This window comes from Pinus tabuliformis, chromosome 5_2 (assembly GCF_031772625.1).
Source record: "Pinus tabuliformis cultivar Carrire ecotype Pingquan chromosome 5_2, CPIR1, whole genome shotgun sequence".
Lineage (NCBI taxonomy): Eukaryota > Viridiplantae > Streptophyta > Pinopsida > Pinales > Pinaceae > Pinus > Pinus tabuliformis.
The window spans coordinates 524747859-524767486 of record NC_142306.1 but is presented as its reverse complement, the minus strand read 5'-3'; the positions used below and the strand labels follow the sequence as shown (position 1 = coordinate 524767486).

At 38.9% G+C, this 19628-nt stretch overlaps 1 protein-coding gene across 1 annotated transcript; it reads right to left on the bottom strand.

Annotated features, from left to right (window-relative positions):
• Nucleotides 1-18289: 18289 nt before the first annotated feature.
• Nucleotides 18290-19099, bottom strand: LOC149160012 (transcription factor bHLH36-like). The gene is made up of 3 exons (XM_089434855.1): nucleotides 19009-19099; nucleotides 18463-18812; nucleotides 18290-18367 (listed from the first exon to the last, which is right to left on the bottom strand). Exons 1-3 carry the CDS (start codon nucleotides 19082-19084, stop codon nucleotides 18290-18292), a joined length of 504 nt encoding a protein of 167 aa, XP_089290981.1. The 5' UTR covers nucleotides 19085-19099.
• Nucleotides 19100-19628: the final 529 nt, after the last annotated feature.

The window sequence follows — 19628 nt, the reverse complement described above, 5'->3', positions numbered from 1 at the left end:
TTCAGCACACTATACCCATTAAGCCTAATCAGAAACCTTTTAGATCGAAGTTAAGAAGACTAAATCCAAAACTGCTGCCATCAATTGAAAAGGAGATAAACAGGTTATACAAATTAGGAATCATCACTCCCATCAGATTTTCGGATTGGATCTCCAATTTGGTGCCCGTGCGGAAGAAGACAGGTGAGATTCGCTTATGCATCAATTTTAGGAACCTCAATAAAGTTTCATTGAAAGATAACTATCCACTGCCCAAAATGGATCATATACTTCAGCGAATAGTTGGGGCATCTCATATGTCACTACTTGATGGTTATTTTGGATATAACCAAATTTCAGTCCATGAAGATGACCGAGACAAGACATCATTCACTACTCCATGGGGAACTTTTCACTACGCTAAAATGCCTTTCGGTTTGAAGAACGCAGGTGCCACCTTTCAGTGGGCAATGGACTTGGCTTTCGCAAATGAGAAGGATGTCTTTTTGGTTGTATAACTTGATGATCTGACGGCGTTTTCCAAATCTGATGAAGAACACATGTATCATCTGAGAACCGTCTTTCAAAAGTGCAAAAAATATGGTCTATCGCTGAATCCAAAAAAGAGCTTGTTTGCCATGGAGGAGGGAAAACTACTTGGGCACATCATCTCGAAATATGACATTCGTATCGATTCTACACGTGTACAAGAAATTCAGCAAATTGATTTGCCCCGGAATAAGAAGGAAATTTAGTATTTCAATGGTAAAATGAATTTTTTACGCCACTTTGTATCTAATCTTGCTGAGCACCTAAGAGAGATCACAAACATGCTTAAGAAGGATAGCCAAGTGAAGTGGACGGAAGAGGCTATAAAATCTTTCAATTTAGTCAAATTGGCTCTTTCTTCAGCTCCGGTTCTAATCATCCCGGAATACACTCGAGATTTTATATTGTTTTCATTCACTTCGAAGCATACTATGGCAGCGATGTTGATGCAGAAAAGAGATGATCACGAAAGACCAATTGCTTTCTTCAGCCGGACTATAAGAGATGCAGCCTTAAAGTACAACATCATTGAGAAGCAAGACCTCGCACTTGTGAAAGCATTGAAAGATTTGTGGGTATACATTCTACATTCTCATATTTTGGCTTATGTTCCTAACGTAGTTGTCAAAGATGTTTTAGTGTAGACCGATCCAGAAGGAAGACGAGGCAAGTGGATCGCAACTTTGTTAGAATACGACGTGGAGATAAAGCCCACAAAGCTGGTTAAAGGACAGGGATTAGCAAAGTTAATGGCTGAATCAAACTTGCACGCCTTAGACATAAATCTGATCATTGCTATGTCCTGATGAGAATGAGGAAGGTTCGTCAATTCAGGTATCTGAAATGTTCGCTCTTTCTCCATGGTATTCAGACATCATATATGTGCTTCAAAATTTGTCACCACCACCCGGCATGACTAGAAACAAAGCTAGACCTCTGAAATTAAAGGCTGCCAAGTTTTGCATTGTAAATTCTGCACTTTATTGGAAAGATCTCGGTGGTGTTCTTTTGAATTGTTTGGTGGAAGAAGAAGCAAAGCAAGTCATGGAGGATTTCCACGAAGGGGATTGTGGTGGTCACCTTTTTTGGAAAACAACAGCAAATAATGTTTTAAGAGCGGGATACTATTGGCCAACATTGTTTGCTGATGTATATAAGGTTGTCAAGAGCTGTCATAAATGCCAGATTTTTGAAGGAAGGCAGAAATTACAGCCTTTGCCACTTAAGCCCATTGAGGCGAGTGCCCCTTTTTAGCAATGGGGGTTGGATTTCATTGGTGAAATTCATCCCGCTTCTTCCGGTCAACATCGATGGATTCTCACGGCAACATATTACTTCACGAAATGGATCGAAGCGATTCCCACCAGACAAAATACAAATGCGGTAATTATTTCATTTCTTGAAAATAACATCTTGTCTTGCTTTGGTTGCCCGAATAAATTAATCACTGATAACGCAGTAGCTTTCAAATTGAAAAGGATGGTAGAGTTTTGTCATAAATATCACATCATATAGGATCACTCAACTGCCTATCATCCGCAAGGCAATGGATTGGCAGAGTCCTCTAACAAATCTTTGGTCAATATCATTAAGAAGCTACTGGAAATCAACAAGAAGAGCTGGCATAAGAAGTTGGTCAATGCACTTTGGGCAGATCGGGTCAGTTAGAAGAAATCCATTGGTATGTCCCCTTTTGAGCTTGTGTATGGAGTTGATGCCTTGTTTCCTACATCTCTTGCAGCCCCGGTAGTCAAAGTCCTTTAGGAAGGCAGCAGTGAAGATGATCCTATGTAGAGAAGATTGAATCAGATGATCCATTTGCAACAGACCAGAGAAGAAGTCTTCCAAAACACATCCAAGTCGCAGGAGAAAATTAAGAAAATTTATGATAGAGAAGCAAAGGAGGACAAATTTCAGCTGGATGATGTAGTACTGAACTAGGATGCCAGGAATGAGGAAAAGGGTAGGCACGGTAAATTCGAGAATATCTGGAAAGGTCCCTTCAAGATTGCAGCATATCGGGGTCAAAATGCCTTTCTTCTGAAGGAAATGAACGGGGAAGATTGTCCAGGAGGGCCGATCAATGGTCGGCTGCTCAAGCGGTACCACTTTTGAGTGGTTTCTAGTGTTTCCTTTGTCATTGTAAATACCATTTTATTTTAGTTTTGCTTTGTGTTTGTTTGGTCAGTTTTTGAGTCATTTTAAGTCCATATTTGAGTCAGTCCGAGTCAAGTTTCAGTCAATAAATGAGTCAAGAGTTGCGTGTCGTTTGCTGAAATGATGACTCCATAGCCCAATGGATGAAGGCACTATCTCCTTTCACAAATATCTGCCATTCTTGGCACCTCCAAGGAGCTACCATCCCCCATTGGATCCAATGTTAGAGTCGGTCTTGTCAGTCCTCCGTCAGAGATCAAATCTCTTTCTGCATTTCATTTTTAGGTGTCTCGCTCCATTCACTCAGCTACATTCCACTAGGGGTATGCCATAACCTAACGAAAGGGCCTTACCATTCATTCCCCTCATGTCTTGCACCTGCTGGCTTAGGTCTTTTCACCAATTTGTATTAAAGTCCATGATAGTCAATGTTCGATCTTTGAATGGGCAGGAGTCATTTCGGTCATTAAGTCTAGGGATTGGTCATTTGGTCTTCAAACAAAGTCCAATAAAGCCAGTAAGGCCAGAGGGAGGCTCTTATAAAGTTTTGATTCAAAGATTTTCATCGTCATGTTGATAGAATACGACTGTTCTTCAAAACTCTGTTTTGAAGAAAAGTCAGCAGTTTGTCATTTGTAAAAAATTTCAAAATTTTCTCAGTGGATTTCTCCAAGCGTAGCCCTAGTCTCCTTAGCCAAATTCCATGTCAGCTACCCCTACAAAAAATCGCCAAAAATTTCATCATTTTAGTCAAAGAAATCAAAAAGAAGTGTGAAAAGCATAATTGTATTAGTTATGAAAAAGTGCCAAAGTGAAAACATTACAAAATGGGTTTTGGAAGAAGGAAAAATCAAATCCAACTCTTGCAACAGATTTCTCCCAGTTATATAAATCATTTGGGTCAAGTTACATTCATAAATCTCATAGAAAAGTCCAGTTTGGAGGTTGGAGAGCAAACTGCTGTTTGGAAAGGCCAGACTGTGTTAAGAATTGGAGCGCAGTGCACAGGTGGAGGGGCGCGACACACATAGAGCGCGCGACGCACTGGGAATTTTTGCCCAGTGCTAATTCAAATGGGCGCGATGCACATAGAGAACACGGCGCACAGGTGGAGGAGCGCGGCGCATATACACAGAAGCCCGATTTTGCTCAGAATTTGCAACCAATTGCCTTCAATCCCTTGAAATTGCCAGATTTCAACACATCAAAAAGGGCAGTTCAAGCACAATTCATACACAGCAGTCATCTTGTCTTCAGGGTATTTTGCATAGCAGTCATGGCATCTGAGCATTCATCGGACTATGAGGTAGAAACCCAAAGTGACTCTCCCTTGGAAGAACAGGTACCCCAGAGGCCTCATAAAAGTGGTAGACATGTGAGAGAGGAACCGACCACCCTTACAGAATTGCAGGCCTGTCCTCTTGCTATGTCATGTTTTCAGCATCAGTCATGCTATGAGTTTTGTCAAAAGGTGAAGTGTACAATTTCATCATGAGTTGGCTCGTCCTTTTGTGTTTCACTTGCATGGGGATCAAGTTATCTTGGCTGGTGTCACCTTCACACTTACACCAGAATCCGTCTCATTGGCAACCGGTATACCGAACATCGGTGAACCATGGCACAAGAAAAAGAAGATTGACTGGCAGCATTATGAGCCATACATCAAAACCAGTTTCTTAAGGCATCTCAAGAGAGTGTTCCCATTCCGGTATCTGAACTATGAATATGCTCCACTGATGAGATTGATCATGAAATATTTCAGCTGTGAGGGACGGTTCTCTCATCTTTATGCTTACCACATCAGGTTGCTCATGCATTTCACCAGGGTACGGATGATGAAAATTCCGTATTTCATTTTCCAGAACATAGAGAGGATGACCACCTTTATACAACACAAAACACCTCAGCAGCAACTTAACAGTGTCTATCATTTTGCTCTTATCAAGATTTTGGTGGTTCATCAGGTTGGATTGCAGGGCATCACTTGGGATGATTTCATCTCCCTTGATTTCTTCAGAGCTTCACAAAGAGTAATAGAGGTTAAGCATGAGGGTGAACCTTCTCATCGGTATGAGCGCCATGAGACTGCTAGTGTGCCGGTTTTCATCACATATCAGAAGGGCACCATACGTTTGTTTGGAGCGGCAAAGCGAGTGTTATCTCCACTTGGGATGGAAGGGGCCTCGCTTCCTCCATCAGCATCATAGGAACAGGACCAAGGCAAGGAGCCAATGCGAGATGAGGGGCCTTCAGGTGAGCCATCAGGTGAATGAGAGACCGAATTCGTTCTCCTTCATGATGATGATACAGATACAGAACCAACAAGTGCACAGCTTAAAGAGATCATCCAGGATATGTAAGCAGAGATTCAAGCCTTGTCCCTTGATTTGGAAAGAGCCAAATGGAACATGAAATATCTGGAGCAAAGGAACAAATAGCTGGAGGATCAGCAAGCGATCATGGAGCTACGAAACATTTGTGAGCATCGCCAAGCTGCACAAAGGAGAAGAGTTGACCTCGCGTCATTGGAGCAAGAGATTAATGAGGATTGGGAGGCCAATCTTGAGAGAGTTAACATGAACTTGGAGAAGCTGTTGGACAAGGCTGAAAAGGACCATGCATTGCTGAGACACATGGCTTTCCACTACATGGTGCGAAACAAAGTGTGCAAGGCCCGAATCAGGAATCTGAAGGCGAAATTGAGGAAGGCAATCAAGAAGCAAAGGAGGCAAAGGGAGCTCGATCGACTTTATATTTTGGTCGATGCCTCTTTGGCCCAGCATAACACTTGATAAGGAAGCTCCAGCCCAAATTTCAAGAAAGTTGGGGCATTTTTGGCATTTTTGGAAATTTTTGAGCAAAAAACAGGGTTTTTCTCCCTATGCGCCACGCCACCTGGCGCGCTTACAATAGGGAGCTCCAAATGACAAAAGGTTTGCATTTTCATATTTTTTATCGAAAATCATGACTTTTGGGGCATTTCCCAGAAGTTTGGGCCAATTTTGAGTCCTCAGGAGGTCAAAAACACCCAAGCAATGACCTCTCTGCCCCTATTTTGACACACAGGAAGCAGTCTTGGGAGATTGCAGTTTTGGAGGGGAAAATGGGCACCAAATTTAGAAATTCCACTTCGGTTGGAGAGTAGACAGGCAGGGCTTTCCAATAAGCACACTTGGGCTCAATTTGGACTTCGGAAAGGGCCTAAAAACCAGCTCCAAAGTAGCGCGATGCATAGAGTTTTTGGCGCGGCGCATAGACACCCAAAGGCCAAAATCGTGGCCGCTTCGCGAAATTTCGATTCGTAATTTTCTCCAAGTGGGCCCACTCATTTGCAATAATTTTTTCGTGGCATCAAAGGAAAAGTTTAAAAAGCATTTTTGGCTTCTATCTAAGTGGCCAAATGACGGCGAACAGCCACCCACAGAATCTATGCTCATATTTGCTTTTTTCTAAGTGGTCTTCATAGAAAATTAAATGTAACTATTGATGGTTGGCTCTTCGTTGCCTGGGTTGATCAACCTTCCCATGGAAAAGCTTATTTATTGTATTGAGAGTCATTTTGTAAAGGGTTGGAATTTCTGGGAAACGGTGGGAGATAAACCCAGTCACTCACTATACATTTTGACAGAGAATTAATGAAAGATTGCAGTTCTGGTTCATGAGATTCCTGTGGCGTGAGTTTAGCAAATGTATCTTCTTTATGTTTCGTATGTATTTCATTATGTTTCATATTTTCATTCATATTCATTTCCAGTGAAAGCTTTCTAAGTAAAAAGGTAGAATTTAGTGTACTGCTCTGCCTTGGGATAGTTTTCACGTTCTATGTTTTCTTCTGTTGAAAAGGATTCATGTATTTATGCCCTTTTCACACTCTCAAACAATCTCTCCGCCTCATAATTTTTCAAATCTAACTGCTAGACTTTCCGCCTGTCTTGCCTCACGAAATAACCTGCGTCTTTGAGTTAAATTCTCTGCTCATGCTATTCCTTGGCCCCACACATCCTAGAAAACTCAGTCATTCTTCAAAATACCTCCATCATATTTGTTTACCTAGCCTAAAATCAGTATTCATTTTTGAGTCATCTCAGACCCTATTGTTTATTTTCCTGAGTGTGACCCGGAGAGAGCCCTCTCCTGTTTTGGTAGGGCTAGCTACCAGACTGAGCGTGGTTTGTGGTTACCCTAAATTTTTCCTTCTTTCAGCCTAAGGAAAATTTAGGTGCTAACAGGTATAACACTTCCTTCCATACTACAACAAAAATGACCCCATTTATGGCACTTTATGGATATCAGCCACCATAATCACATCACATTTAAGAGAAAATTCTAAGGTTCAAGCAGTGGAACATCACATCGAGCATCAACAACAAGTTCTCCAACTCTTAAAGGATAACCTCGTGTTGGCGCAGAATAGAATGAAACAACAGGAAAACAACATCGCAGCGAAAGAAGTTTTGATGTAGGTGACTAGGTATTCTTATGGCTACAACCATATAAACAAATGTCCCTCAAGCAAGCTATGAAGGATAATAAATTGTCACCAAAGTATTATGGTCCATACAAGGTGTTGCAAAAGATTGGTACTATGGCATACAAATTGGAGATTCCTATAGCTTCTCAAGTGCACCCAGTTTTCCATGTTTCATGTTTAAAGAAGGTTATAGGCGACAAGTTCCTAGTTCAAACAATATTGCCAGAACTTGACGAGGAAGGAAAAATTATATTGGAACCGAAAGCAGTCATAGAAACAAGAACTTGACAACTACGAAATTGATCCATTTCAGAGTATCTCATCAAGTGGAAGAACTTATCTGCTAAAGATTCCACATGGGAGGATGAGAATTTTATATAGAAGCATCCAGAACTACTCAAGCATTGAGGAAAACACTTTTATGAAGGAGAGGGGCATGTTAGGTCCCTATAATACTAGTGATGCCCCCATTACTATTGTATTTCTATTCCTTATTAATATTATTTTTCCCCTATTGTCCCCAGATTGTTATTACTGTGCCCCATAGAATCCCTCTATTGTTATTTTTGTGCCTTTATATTATTATTGTTAGGTCGGCTTGGTTATATTGTGATTGCTTAGACTCCTATATATAGAAAGGAGGTTTTTTCATTTGTATCATCCAAGAATTGTTCATTTGTGTAATGTAAAGGAGGTTGGCCCCTCGAAGAGGATGAATTCTAAGGTGTTCAACTATCTTTTCAATCTTTTTGTGAGTTGGTTTCATAACATGGTAATTGTTTTATTAAAAGAAATGAAACCCACTGGTCAGCTCTACAAAAGAGAGTCCGAACCAGGAGAGTCTCGCTCTGCAGAATGCTCTATATTGTTCATGCACATTACACGTTAAATAGAAAACATGGTTTTAGGGAAGTTAGAACAACATCCTAAGAAATTGAAACTAATTCCTATCCTGAGGTAACGTGAACCAACTCTACCTATTCTAGGATATTCTCCATTATCTTCAATAGGAAACAACCAAATTTAGCCACGCTCTGTAGAAATTAGCGAATAGGCGCTCCATTTTATTCTAAATATGAAATTGTATTAGTAATAAAAGGTCATGAGTCATAAAGTCATTGCCGGATATGACTGTTCATTTCTTCATTTTTTGTCAGTTGTGCTCGAGAAAGGCGTGTTTGTTGTTAATGATGGTCTTACCAGCATCAAATCGATGTGGCTGCCTTTAATATGGAGAATCTCAAGGCCTCTGTTGAGATCATGTGTAAATTTACCAAAGAATTGGTAGATGAATGGGGCCCTTGTGAAATGAGATCACCAAATATGTGGACAAACTGACAGTTGATGTTATCTTTAGGGCCGAGTTTGGAATGAGCGATGGAAAACTAGAAAAATAACTATTTGAAGATCTATGACACTTCTGCTGCACTAGAAACACTTCTCGGGGCCAACTATTTCTACAGGTTTTCTTCGCTGATTCCATTGTACTATGCATTTGATTCAATAACAAAATAGTGTTTTTAAGATTGGTTTGGTTGTCATAACTCTTGTCAGGTTGAAAAGTGGGTTCAAGAGTAGAATGGTGTTTTAAGATTGCTTTGGTTGTCAGGGTTCAAGGGTAGAATAGTGTTGAAAAGTGGATTCAAGAGCAGAATGATGTTTTTAAGATTGGTTTGGTTGTCAGGGTTCAAGGGTAGAATAGTGCTTTTAAGATTGGTTTGTGTTGGAAGAATCACCGCACCTCTATGGAATCCGTAATTTCCACCTTAGGGATCCTAGTTACTAGTTTGGAATGTTTACCAACACCTGCAATTTTTGGTGTAACGGGAAACCTGTTCATGGTATCAGAGCCTGGACCCAGGTTCGATTCCCCTGAGTTGAATTTGAGGGGGGGTGTTGGAAGAATCACCACACCTCTATGGAATCCATAATTTCCACCTTGGGGGTCCTAGTTACTGGCTTGGAATGGTTACCAACACCTTCGGGTATTGGTGTAATAGAAAACATCTTCATGGTATCAGAGCCTAGACCTAGGTTCGATTCCCTCGAGTTGCGTTTGAGGCGCATGTTGGAAGAATCACCGCACCTTTATGGAATCCGTAATTTCCACCCTGGGGATCCTTGTTACTGGTTTGAGAAGTTTACCAACACCTGTAGGTTTTGGTGTAATGAAAAACCTCTTAATGGTATCAGAGCTTGGACCTAGGTTCGATTCCCTCGAGTTGCATTTGAGGGGGGGTGTTGGAAGAATCACCACACCTCTATGGAATCCGTAATTTCCACCCTAGGGATCCTAGTTACTGGTTTGGAACGTTTACCAACAATCTGTAGGTTTTGGTGTAATGGAAAACCCCTTCATGGTATCAGAGCCTGGACCCAGGTTCGATTCTCCCTAGTTGCGTTTGAGGGGTGGTGTTGGAAGAATCACTGCACCTCTTCGAATCCAGAATTTCCACCCTGGCATCCTAGTTATTGGTTTGGAAAGTTTACCAACACCTGCAGGTTTTGGTGTAACGGAAAACCTCTTAATGGTATCAGATCTTGGACCCAGGTTCGATTCCCCCGAGTTTCATTTGAGGGCAGTGTTGGAAGAATCACCACACCTCTATGGAATCCGTAATTTCCACTGTGGGGATCCTAGTTACTAGTTTGGAAAGTTTACCAACAACCTGCAGGTTTTGGTGTAACGGAAAACCTCTTCATGATATCAGAGCGTGGACCTAGGTTCGATTCCCTCGAGTTTCGTTTGAGGGGCATGTTGGAAGAATCACTACACCTCTATGGAATCCATAATTTCCACCCTGGGGATCCTAGTTACTGGTTTGAAAAGTTTACCAACACCTACGGGTTTTGTTGTAATGGAAAACCTCTTCATGGTATCAGAGCCTAGACCCAGGTTCGATTCCCCCGAGTTGCGTTTGAGGGGGGGTATTGAAATAATCACCACACCTCTATGGAATCTGTAATTTCCACCCTAGGGATCCTAGTTACTGGTTTGGAACATTTACCAACACCTACGGGTTTTGGTGTAACGGAAAACCTCTTCAGTTTGATTGTCATAACTCTTGTCAGGTTGAAAAGTGGGTTCAAGAGTAGAATAGTGTTTTTAAGATTGGCTTGGGTGGGTTCAAGAGCATAATATTTTTTTTAAGTTTGGTTTGGTTGTCATAACTGTTGTCAGTTTGAAAAGTGGCGGTGAAAATCTTGGGAGGCCATTGAATTTATAAATATTAATGGTGATATATAGTGTTGATTTTGTGATATGGTATTGATTTTATGTTGTAAATTTGTCGTATAAGTTGAAGTTATAGTATGTTATTGCACCAGTGTAGTGTGAAAAATCAAATGAATAACTAATTATAGAATAGATTAACATATTTTTAAATTGGCGGTTTTTGATGGATATGGTAACATAAGAATATAAGCTAGTGGTGTATAAGTTTACAGGTTAATTTGATTATGTGTTTGCGAGGTCATCTTGTATAATTGACTTCTTAATACATTCAGTACTCTACCTTTCTAGATAACTAGGGAATACAACGAAAGACCATGTGTTCAACAGATGGAGGTCTCTCCATAGGATGGTACTCAGATTCCTAGATAACTAGGGAATACAGTGAAAGATCTCTCCATAGGATGGTTCAGTATGGACACTAACCTGTCATGCTTCGAGAGGCGTCAATTCTCAAAGATTGTCTACAACGGTTATGTTTTAAATGGTCAATTAATAGCTCGAATATGCGATGGTGAAAGAGAGGTGTTTGTGAGATGTGAATGTGAGCATTGATGAAGGCAAGTCAAACAAAAATTAATATTATTGTTGTATTATGTGTTTGTAATGTTTTCCTTGTAAGCATTAAAGGATGTTGTTAGAAGTAATGATTCCATGTCACGTGTAGTTGTTATTAGGAGTTACTAGGATTCAATCTAGAAAGTGTTGTTTCCAACGTATGAGTCATACTCTTGATGTAGATGTGTCAAAATCAGTAATTTATGTTTTATATATGTAACCTTTGTGATTAATAAAAATATCAAGTTTGATTTGTTGTGTGCACAATTTCTCTGATCTCTCTCCATTTTTATATCACAAAAATCCGAAAACTAAGAGATAAAAACGTTAAACTACTTTGAGAAATCACGAAAATCTGAAAGCTGCAAGGTTAGGAAATAGAAACGTTAAACTACTTTGAGAAAAAATCAAGATAAACATCTGACGTCTAGGGATTCATACAATAACACATTACCTTCAACTAAATGCTATAAAAGACCCTATCATAAAACCATAGCGCACACAACTTCAACTCGGTTTCTTCTAAGACCAGTAGGAGGCTAGAGAAGTCAATCTGATTCTTGAAAGTGTTTACGGTGACTTAATGCCTGGACCAAATTTTCCAACCTTGATTGTCTGATGATTCTTCGGTACAATGGAGGGTAGAGCCTGCGAAGCTTGCAGGTTTGCATAGACACATGAGCGGTTGGAAAATGGTTTAGCAGTGGCTTTAGTTTCATATGTTTTCTTTTCGAGCTCTATTTACTTATCTTGTAAATGAGAAAGGTATTTAGTCGCTTCCAACAGTTAGTCCATTAATGTGTATTTTGTCTACAAAAATAACAATCACAATTGAAATCATTGACCCTTTTCTTCTCCTTTAAGCACTTTTATTAAATGGAAAATACAATTAAAGTTACTACCACTTTTCTTTTTAATATTTTTACTTATATGACTAAGATAAAGAAAACTCACATCCCTCTTCTTAGTCTATTGACTCTTATTCTATTTTTAGATTATTAATTATTGGTTTATTTGTTTTTCTCTCATGGCATTGAAGACCCTACACCTTGTACTTCAATGTATGTATTTTGCATTTTGAAATTATAGGCCGTTTGTTTTCTATTTTTTCTTAAAACAGTTAATTTTTTTTTCGATATGGTCATATTTTTCTTAGTAGTCGGTTATAAATTTTTTTGGATATGTAATAAAGTTTAATTTTAAAAATTTAAAAAAAATAAGTTTATATTGCTTAAAAATTTCTAAATATTTGTTGAATCATAAATTTAAGGTATATACTCTGCACAATTTCTGTTGTAAAATGCTCTTTCAATATGCTAAAAGAAAATTAACATTTTAAAAAGTAGGAAAAAAATTCTTAACTAAAATTTTATGAACAAAAACAAAACAAAAAAAACTTAGAACAATTACACGGAAGTATTTTTAATAACTAAAGAATGTAAACTTTTTCACAATTTGAAAAAATATAATAAAATAAAATAAACCTGCTAACACTTCACACAATTTTCTTAGTAAATATGAAAATAACATCCAAACATATTAATAGTTTACATGATTTTATTTTTTGAAATGAAAGTTCTCCATAAATCAGTAGGCCAACAAAGTTCTCACACAAAAGTTTCCTGTCATACTCGTCCTAACCAAATAGGATTCAAAATACTAAAATTGCAAAGCATGCCTTATTCTCGCTTATTTAAGAAACTTTGGGTACTCTTCGTATCAAAACTTATAAAACATACTTATTCTCATTTATTTAAGCATGGGAACGAAGAAATGCCCAGAAATTTCATGGTTAGGCATTTCATAAGGCAGAGTATATAATTTCTGCTCCTACAGAGTGGAAATAGTGCTTATATACTTATATTTATTTATAGAAGACTAGAACGATAACAGAAAAAATTGAAAAGAGAATTACTAAGAACGCAATAGACCAAATAAAAAAAAAAAAATTTGCTCCCACCGAGAGCCAAAAGTGCTTATATTTATTTAGACAAGTTTGCTTTAAGTCTGTTACAATAGGCTTAACTTTAGAGTAGTCTCGGACAGCCTTTTTCGAGAAGTGAATATCCATTTCAACAGAAATATGTGTTGGGAATTTCTGGTAATTCCAAACAAAATAACTAAACAGAGAGTAATACTCTGTTTTTCCACAGGATCAAAAACTGAACAGAACAATGCTCTGTTTTAACACAGTGGAAATAAAAATCGTTTGCAGAATACAATGTTTCAGCAACGCAATTTCGTCACTCAGTGTTTCAGCAACACTGAAACTAGTGTTTCAGCAACACTCTGTTTTGACGCTGAGAAACTATTTTCTGAATACGGTGTTTCAGCAACACACAAAAAAAAATTGTATTAATTAACAAGACTATTGTTACAAAAAAAAAAACTTCCTCTTAACAGAGGGTTTACAACATGCCTGCTTGAGAGGCACTTCCAAAGATTTCACTCTGTCTATGCTTGCAAATTGACACTGTTGTGTCTGCGCTGCTGTGCATTACAGAATACTCTAGTTCTACTAAAAATTAACACGCTGTCTCTGCTGAAAATAAAAACACTGCTGTGTATAAAAATCTCTCCATTCACGCTACTCTTCACAATGGTGCTCAGGCTGTAATATCTCTGCACTGTTGTGCATTACAAACTCTGTCTTCTCCTAAAAAACATTACATTGTTGTGTGTAAAACTTTCAATACATGTGCGATGCTGCGTCTCACATCACCTCTCTATCACTGCACTGCTATGCATAAAACAACTTCTTACATTACTCTCGCACTACTGCGCATTACATTTCATGTTCTCTCAACAAAACAAAATTACCCTCGCACTGCTGCACATTCCTTTCACATTCAACAAGAAAAACAAACTTCGCGCTGCTGCGTGCTTCCCTTACATTTGCAATTCTAAGCTGCTATGTATTCTTTGAATTACATCCACACTGCTGTGTGTATTACATTCAACCTGTTGGAAGAATTCTCCTTACATTCGTTGCGGCGAGTTTCTCTTTGCATTACATTTCAATCTCTGCACTGTTGTGCATAAAATTTTCATTCATATGAGCTCACACTGCTGCGCATTACATATAAACAACACAACAGAAAACTACATAAAATTTTATGACAAGACTAGAAATTAAAACAAGGTATGGAGCGGCAGACAAATAAGTTTAATTCCTGAAATTTCTGGATGTTGCGGTACATTCTCCATGTCCGCATAAAACCTGGTGTTTACTATTTGACCAGCGTTTACCAATCACATTAAATTCATTAATGTTTCACTGACAAAACCGGCGGTTAAAATCAAAACTTTCACTTCATGTCAAGTTCATTTGCTGCAGGCCTATACACAACCGTTGATCTCATCGGACGATTGACAAACCATATCGCACAGCCTTTTCTGCTGAAGTTTATGCTCCAGGGTAAAAAAAGTTGTTTTCAAAAACTGCTGTGGACACGCGTCAAATGGTGTACATTATCTCTGCCATTTGAGAAAAAACCATCTTTCAGCAAAAGAAGTGCGGGGAGGGTGTACTGGCGGTTTTGCAGCTGCACGACAGTTGAAATTAATATTCCAACACTCCCCTTTAATTTCAACTACTGGGTTATCAATCATACCAAGACATTTTCTCAAAAATTCAAAGAATTATTGTTAATATAGTTCAGCAAGGATTTCATAAGGACCCGTTCACTAATAGCTTCAGCGATAATGATCAAGAATTACAGGCTCCCCCTAACTTATGCGCCGTCTCCTTTTGGCAGAGTCTTCTAAAAAAAAACTTAGATTGGCTGGGGAGCTCAAGAGACTTTCAGACTGTATTTCCTTCCGTCTCTATACTTGTGTAACTTTCTTCTTTTGCATGGTTCTAGCTTGTGTAAGAGCCCATATTAAGTTACAATCACATGCCATATGACCAATGTTATGACACTTGAAGCATTCCACCTTTTTCATGAATAAGATTTCATGATTTCTTCCTGTAAAATTGTTTCTTGGAGGTTGTAGGAGACTATAACATCTATCTCTATGAGTTGCTTTACATTCTTTTGCCATATGACCAAAGTTTGAACAAGAATAACAATAACCAAAAAATGAACTGTGGTACCTAGGAGATGGAGGTTTCCTTGATGTACTTCTAAAGCCTTTCTGCCTTGAGATCCTTTAATGATAACCATTGCCTCTTGCCTCTTTAACATCATCTACATTTCTTTTTGGAGCTGGTTTTCTACTTGGAGCAAGATTTCTTCTTGGAATAGGATTTCTTCTATTGTAGGCTTGATTTTTCTCCTTACCTTTGCTGGAACTAGGAGCATCACAATTTCTTTTTGGTGTCTTCACATCTCTTTTTCTTAAAGAATTTTCATTCTTGTTTGAGGGTTCACCTGCATACCCGAGTCCTGAATTATTAGATGGACATCTGTGATAGCTGAGCATGTCATCCAAGGCTTGAGAGCTCTTCAAGATTTTGCTCATCCCTTCAACCTTTTTTCTGAGGAGGACAATCTCTTCTTCAAATCTTTCACACTCATTATTCTTCTTTGCAAGTTGTTCCTCAGTTTCTTCCTTGCTACAAGTAGCTTCAGCTACTACTATTTTAAGGGAGATGATATTTGACTTCATTTTGAAGATTTCTTCATTCTTTGCTTGACTGCTCTCCATTCTCTTTTCAGCTCTTTGTGCCCGTCGCCTGGCTTCTTGTAATTGAGACTTAAGGGAGGAAATCTCTACCTTGTACTGACCAATCTCTTCTTCAAGTTTGTTCACGCTCTTGTGCCTTTGTTCAAGTTGACTTGACAAGGTATTTTCCTGCTTCTTTGCTTTATTCAATTGATTTGTCATGGATATGACTTCTTCATGATACTTCCTTTTGCTTTGATGAAATTCCTTCTTAAGTTTGCCAAGCTCTTCATCCCTTTCTTGTACTTGAAGCTTGATGAGGTCAACTTTCTTCCTTGTTTGATCTTGGTTGCCAACTGGAGCTATCTTCTTAAGTGCCTCATTTTCCTTTTTCAAATTGTTAATCTCTTCCATGGTAGTCATAAGTTGAGCGAGGAGTTCTTCTAAAAAGTCCTTTTCATTCTTTTCATCTTCTAGGTCTGCTTCAGCCTTGATGTCATCATTCTCATTTTGAGCTTCTATGATGGATTCAGGATCTCCTTTTGAGTGAAGGTCATGAAGTTTGTCCCATATATCCTTTGTTGATGAATATTTTTCTAGATTCTTCTTTACAGAATCAGGTAGCCCATTCAAGATTGTCTTTGCTGCTTTTGTGTTGTACTCCTTGAATTCTCTATGCATCCTGCTATCATCAATCACAGATTCACAAATTTCAATCCCTTGAGACTGTAAGAAAGTCCTCATTCTTGCTTCCCATATATTAAAGTTCTCATTGAGCCTTGGAGACTCATCAAATTGATTGTCTTCTATTTTAGTAATAGAGGGAGACACATCCTTAGGAGGATTGGAGACTTTCTTCCTTAACCTCGTCATTTGTGTTCTAAATGTCGACCTTCAAGCTGTTAAGCTTTGAATGAAGGAACCGGGCTCCATCCATTCTTGTACTCTTCAAAAAATACTTGACTGTGTATGTAAAATAACTGTCTTCAGTAGTAACACCAAAAACTGACTTGAGAAATACCTTGGATTTTTGACTGAGTCTTCACTCTGCTGGAGAAGCTGCTGCAACAAGAAATCCTTCCTTCAGCTTCTTTAACACCTTCAAAGAGCCTGGACAAGCTCTAATACCATGTTGAGAATTTTTGGTAATTCCAAACAAAATAACTGAACAGAGAGTAATACTCTGTTTTGCCACAGGATCAAAAACTGAACAGAACAATGCTCTATTTTAACACAGCGGAAATAAAAATTGTTTGCGGAATATGGTGTTTCAGCAACGCAGTTTCGCCAACTGAGTTTCAGCAACGCAGTTTCGCCAACTGAGTTTCAGCAACGGTGTTTCAGCAACACACAAAAAAAAGCTTGTATTAATTAACAAGACTGCTGTTACAAAAAAAAAAACTTCCTCTTAACAGAGGGTTTACAACATGCGTGCTTCAGAGGCACTTCCAAAGATTTCACTCTGTCTATGCTTGCAAATTGACACTGTTGTGTCTGCACTGCTGTGCATTACAAAATACTCTGTTTCTGCTAAAAATTAACACGTTGTCTCTGTTGAAAATAAAAGCACTGCTGTGTGTAAAAATCTCTCCATTCGCGCTGCTCTTTACAATGGCGGCATTACAGACTCTGTCTTCTCCTGAAAAACATTACAGTGCTGTGTGTAAAACTTTCAATACATGTGCACTGTTGCGTGTCACATCACCTCTCTATCACTGCACTGTTGTGCATAAAACAACTTCTTACATTACTCTCGCGCTACTATGCATTACATTTCATGTTCTCTAAACAAAACAAAATTACCCTCGTGCTGCTCCGCATTCCTTTCACATTCAACAACAAAAACAAACTTCACGTGCTTCCCTTACATTTGCAATTCTACGCTGCTGCGTATTCTTTACATTACATCTACACTGCTGTGTGTATTACATTCAACCTATTGGAAGAATTCTCCTTAGATTCATTGCAGCGAGTTTCTCTTTGCATTACATTTCAATCTCTGCACTGCTGTGCATAAAAGTTTCATTCATATGAACTCGCTGCGCATTACATATAAACAACACAACAGAAAACTACATAAAATTTTATGACAAGGCTAGAAATTAAAACAAGGTATGGAGCGGCAGACAAATAAGTTTAATTCCTGAAATTTCTGGATGTTGCGGTACATTCTCCATATCCGCAATAAAACCTATTGTTTACTATTTTACCAATTTTTACCAATAACATTAAATTCATTAATGTTTCACTGACAAAACTAGCGGTCAAAATCAAAACTTTCACTTCACGTCAAGTTCATTTGCTGCAGGCCTATACAGAACCGTTGATCCCGTTGATCTCATCGGACGGTTGACAAACCATATCGCGCTGCCTTTTCTGCTGAAGTTTACGCTCCTGCTTTCAAAAACTGCTGTGCACACGCGTCAAATGGTGTACATTATCCTTGCGGTTTGAGAAAAAAACATCTTTCAGCAAAAGCGGCGCGGCGAGGGTGTACTGGCGGTTTTGCAGCTGCAAGGCAGTGGAAATTAATATTCCAACAATATGCAGTCAGAAGAAGAGTAAACTATAGATTACTTTATTATCGAATTTTATGGAAGATTTCCATTCATCAAATGATCAATTCTCCCGTGTACGACAGCGCTATCAAATTGGCGAAAGTCTGAGAGCTGCAAGGTTAAGAAGTAGAAACGTTAAACTAACCTGGATATAGATTACTTTATTATCGAATTTTATGGAAGATTTCCATTCATCAAATGATCAATTCTCCCGTGTACGACAGCGCTATCAAATTGGCGAAAGTCTGAGAGCTGCAAGGTTAAGAAGTAGAAACGTTAAACTAACCTGGAAAAAAAAATTCAGATAAACATAGCAGCGTCAAGGTTTTCATACAATAATGTATTACCTTCGACTGAACGCTATAAAAGTCCCTATCATTTATAGCAGAAACAGTAGCATCAACGAATTCAAGTCCGGCTTCTTCCAAAACCATTAGCAGAATAGACAAGTCAATCTGATTTTTGAAAGTGTTTACGGTGACTTGAATGCCTGGACCAAATTTGCCAACCCTAATTGTCTGATGTTTGTCCGGTTCAATGGGGGCTCGAGCCTGGGAAGCTTGCAGGTTTTTATAAACACATGAGCTGGTGGAAAATGGTTTAACAGTGGCCATGAATTTTAGCTCCTCTCTTTTCTTTCCGACCTCTATTACCTTGTCTTGTAAATGAGAAATGTGTTTAATGGCTTCCAGCAGTTCTTCCGATAATGCGTATTTTATATACAAACATAACAATAACAAGTAAAATCATTGCCTCTTTTCTTTTGCTTTAAACACTTTTATTAAAATCATTGCCTCTTTTCTTTTGCTTTAAACACTTTTCTTAACATGTTTCATCTTTAAAAATGGCAAATACAAGTAAAGCCACTGCCCCTTTCCTTTTGCCTTTAATACTTTTATTTATAGAAAACCTAACCTTAGGGTACTCCTCGGGGAGTAGCGATATCAGTGTTGAACAAAACGCTTTCATCTTATTTCGCCTCTGCCTTTCCACCAGTTTCTGAATATTCCGAACACGTACCCTGCTGGCCTCATGATCATCACCACCACCTCCTCCCACTGCTTTCTTCTTTCGATGGCTCCGCGTCGGTGGCAAACTAGGGTTACTGGAATCCAGCAAAGAATTTGCTGCCGAGTTACAGGTTAGAATTTGAGTGGGATCGCCAAGGTTGGCTACGAATTTTGGCCAATATTGAGTGAGCGCCTGTGAAGAATCATCCTCGGGAGTCTGATCCAGCTGCACCACCGGCCCTAAAGAAGCTGTTCCGAGCAGGCCGGAATCATGCGGCTTTTCGGTGGAGAGAGCATCAAGTATTACCACTGCAGGGGCATCGGCATCAAACAACTTCCGGGTTCCAAAAAATTAATTGATTGGGTGGACGTTTACACCAATAGCTTTTCCTCCACAAATCTTCCATTCTCAGAGGAGTGAGGATCATTACCAAACAAAAAATCACAATTTTCAACTCTGTTACAGACAGACGCATTACTGGCAAGGAAAAGACTGTTCTTGC

What these genes read in the sequence shown, in the direction of transcription:
- LOC149160012 (XM_089434855.1), bottom strand. Translation starts at nt 19,084, where the DNA reads ATGAAAGCGTTTTGTTCAACACTGATATCGCTACTCCCCGAGGAGTAC. An exon ending in TAGGTTTTCTATAAATAAAA is followed by an intron (nt 18,813 to 19,008) that starts GTATTAAAGGCA and finishes CATTATCGGAAG; the next exon opens with AACTGCTGGAAGCCATTAAA. An exon ending in TTTATAGCGTTCAGTCGAAG is followed by an intron (nt 18,368 to 18,462) that starts GTAATACATTAT and finishes TTAACCTTGCAG; the next exon opens with CTCTCAGACTTTCGCCAATT.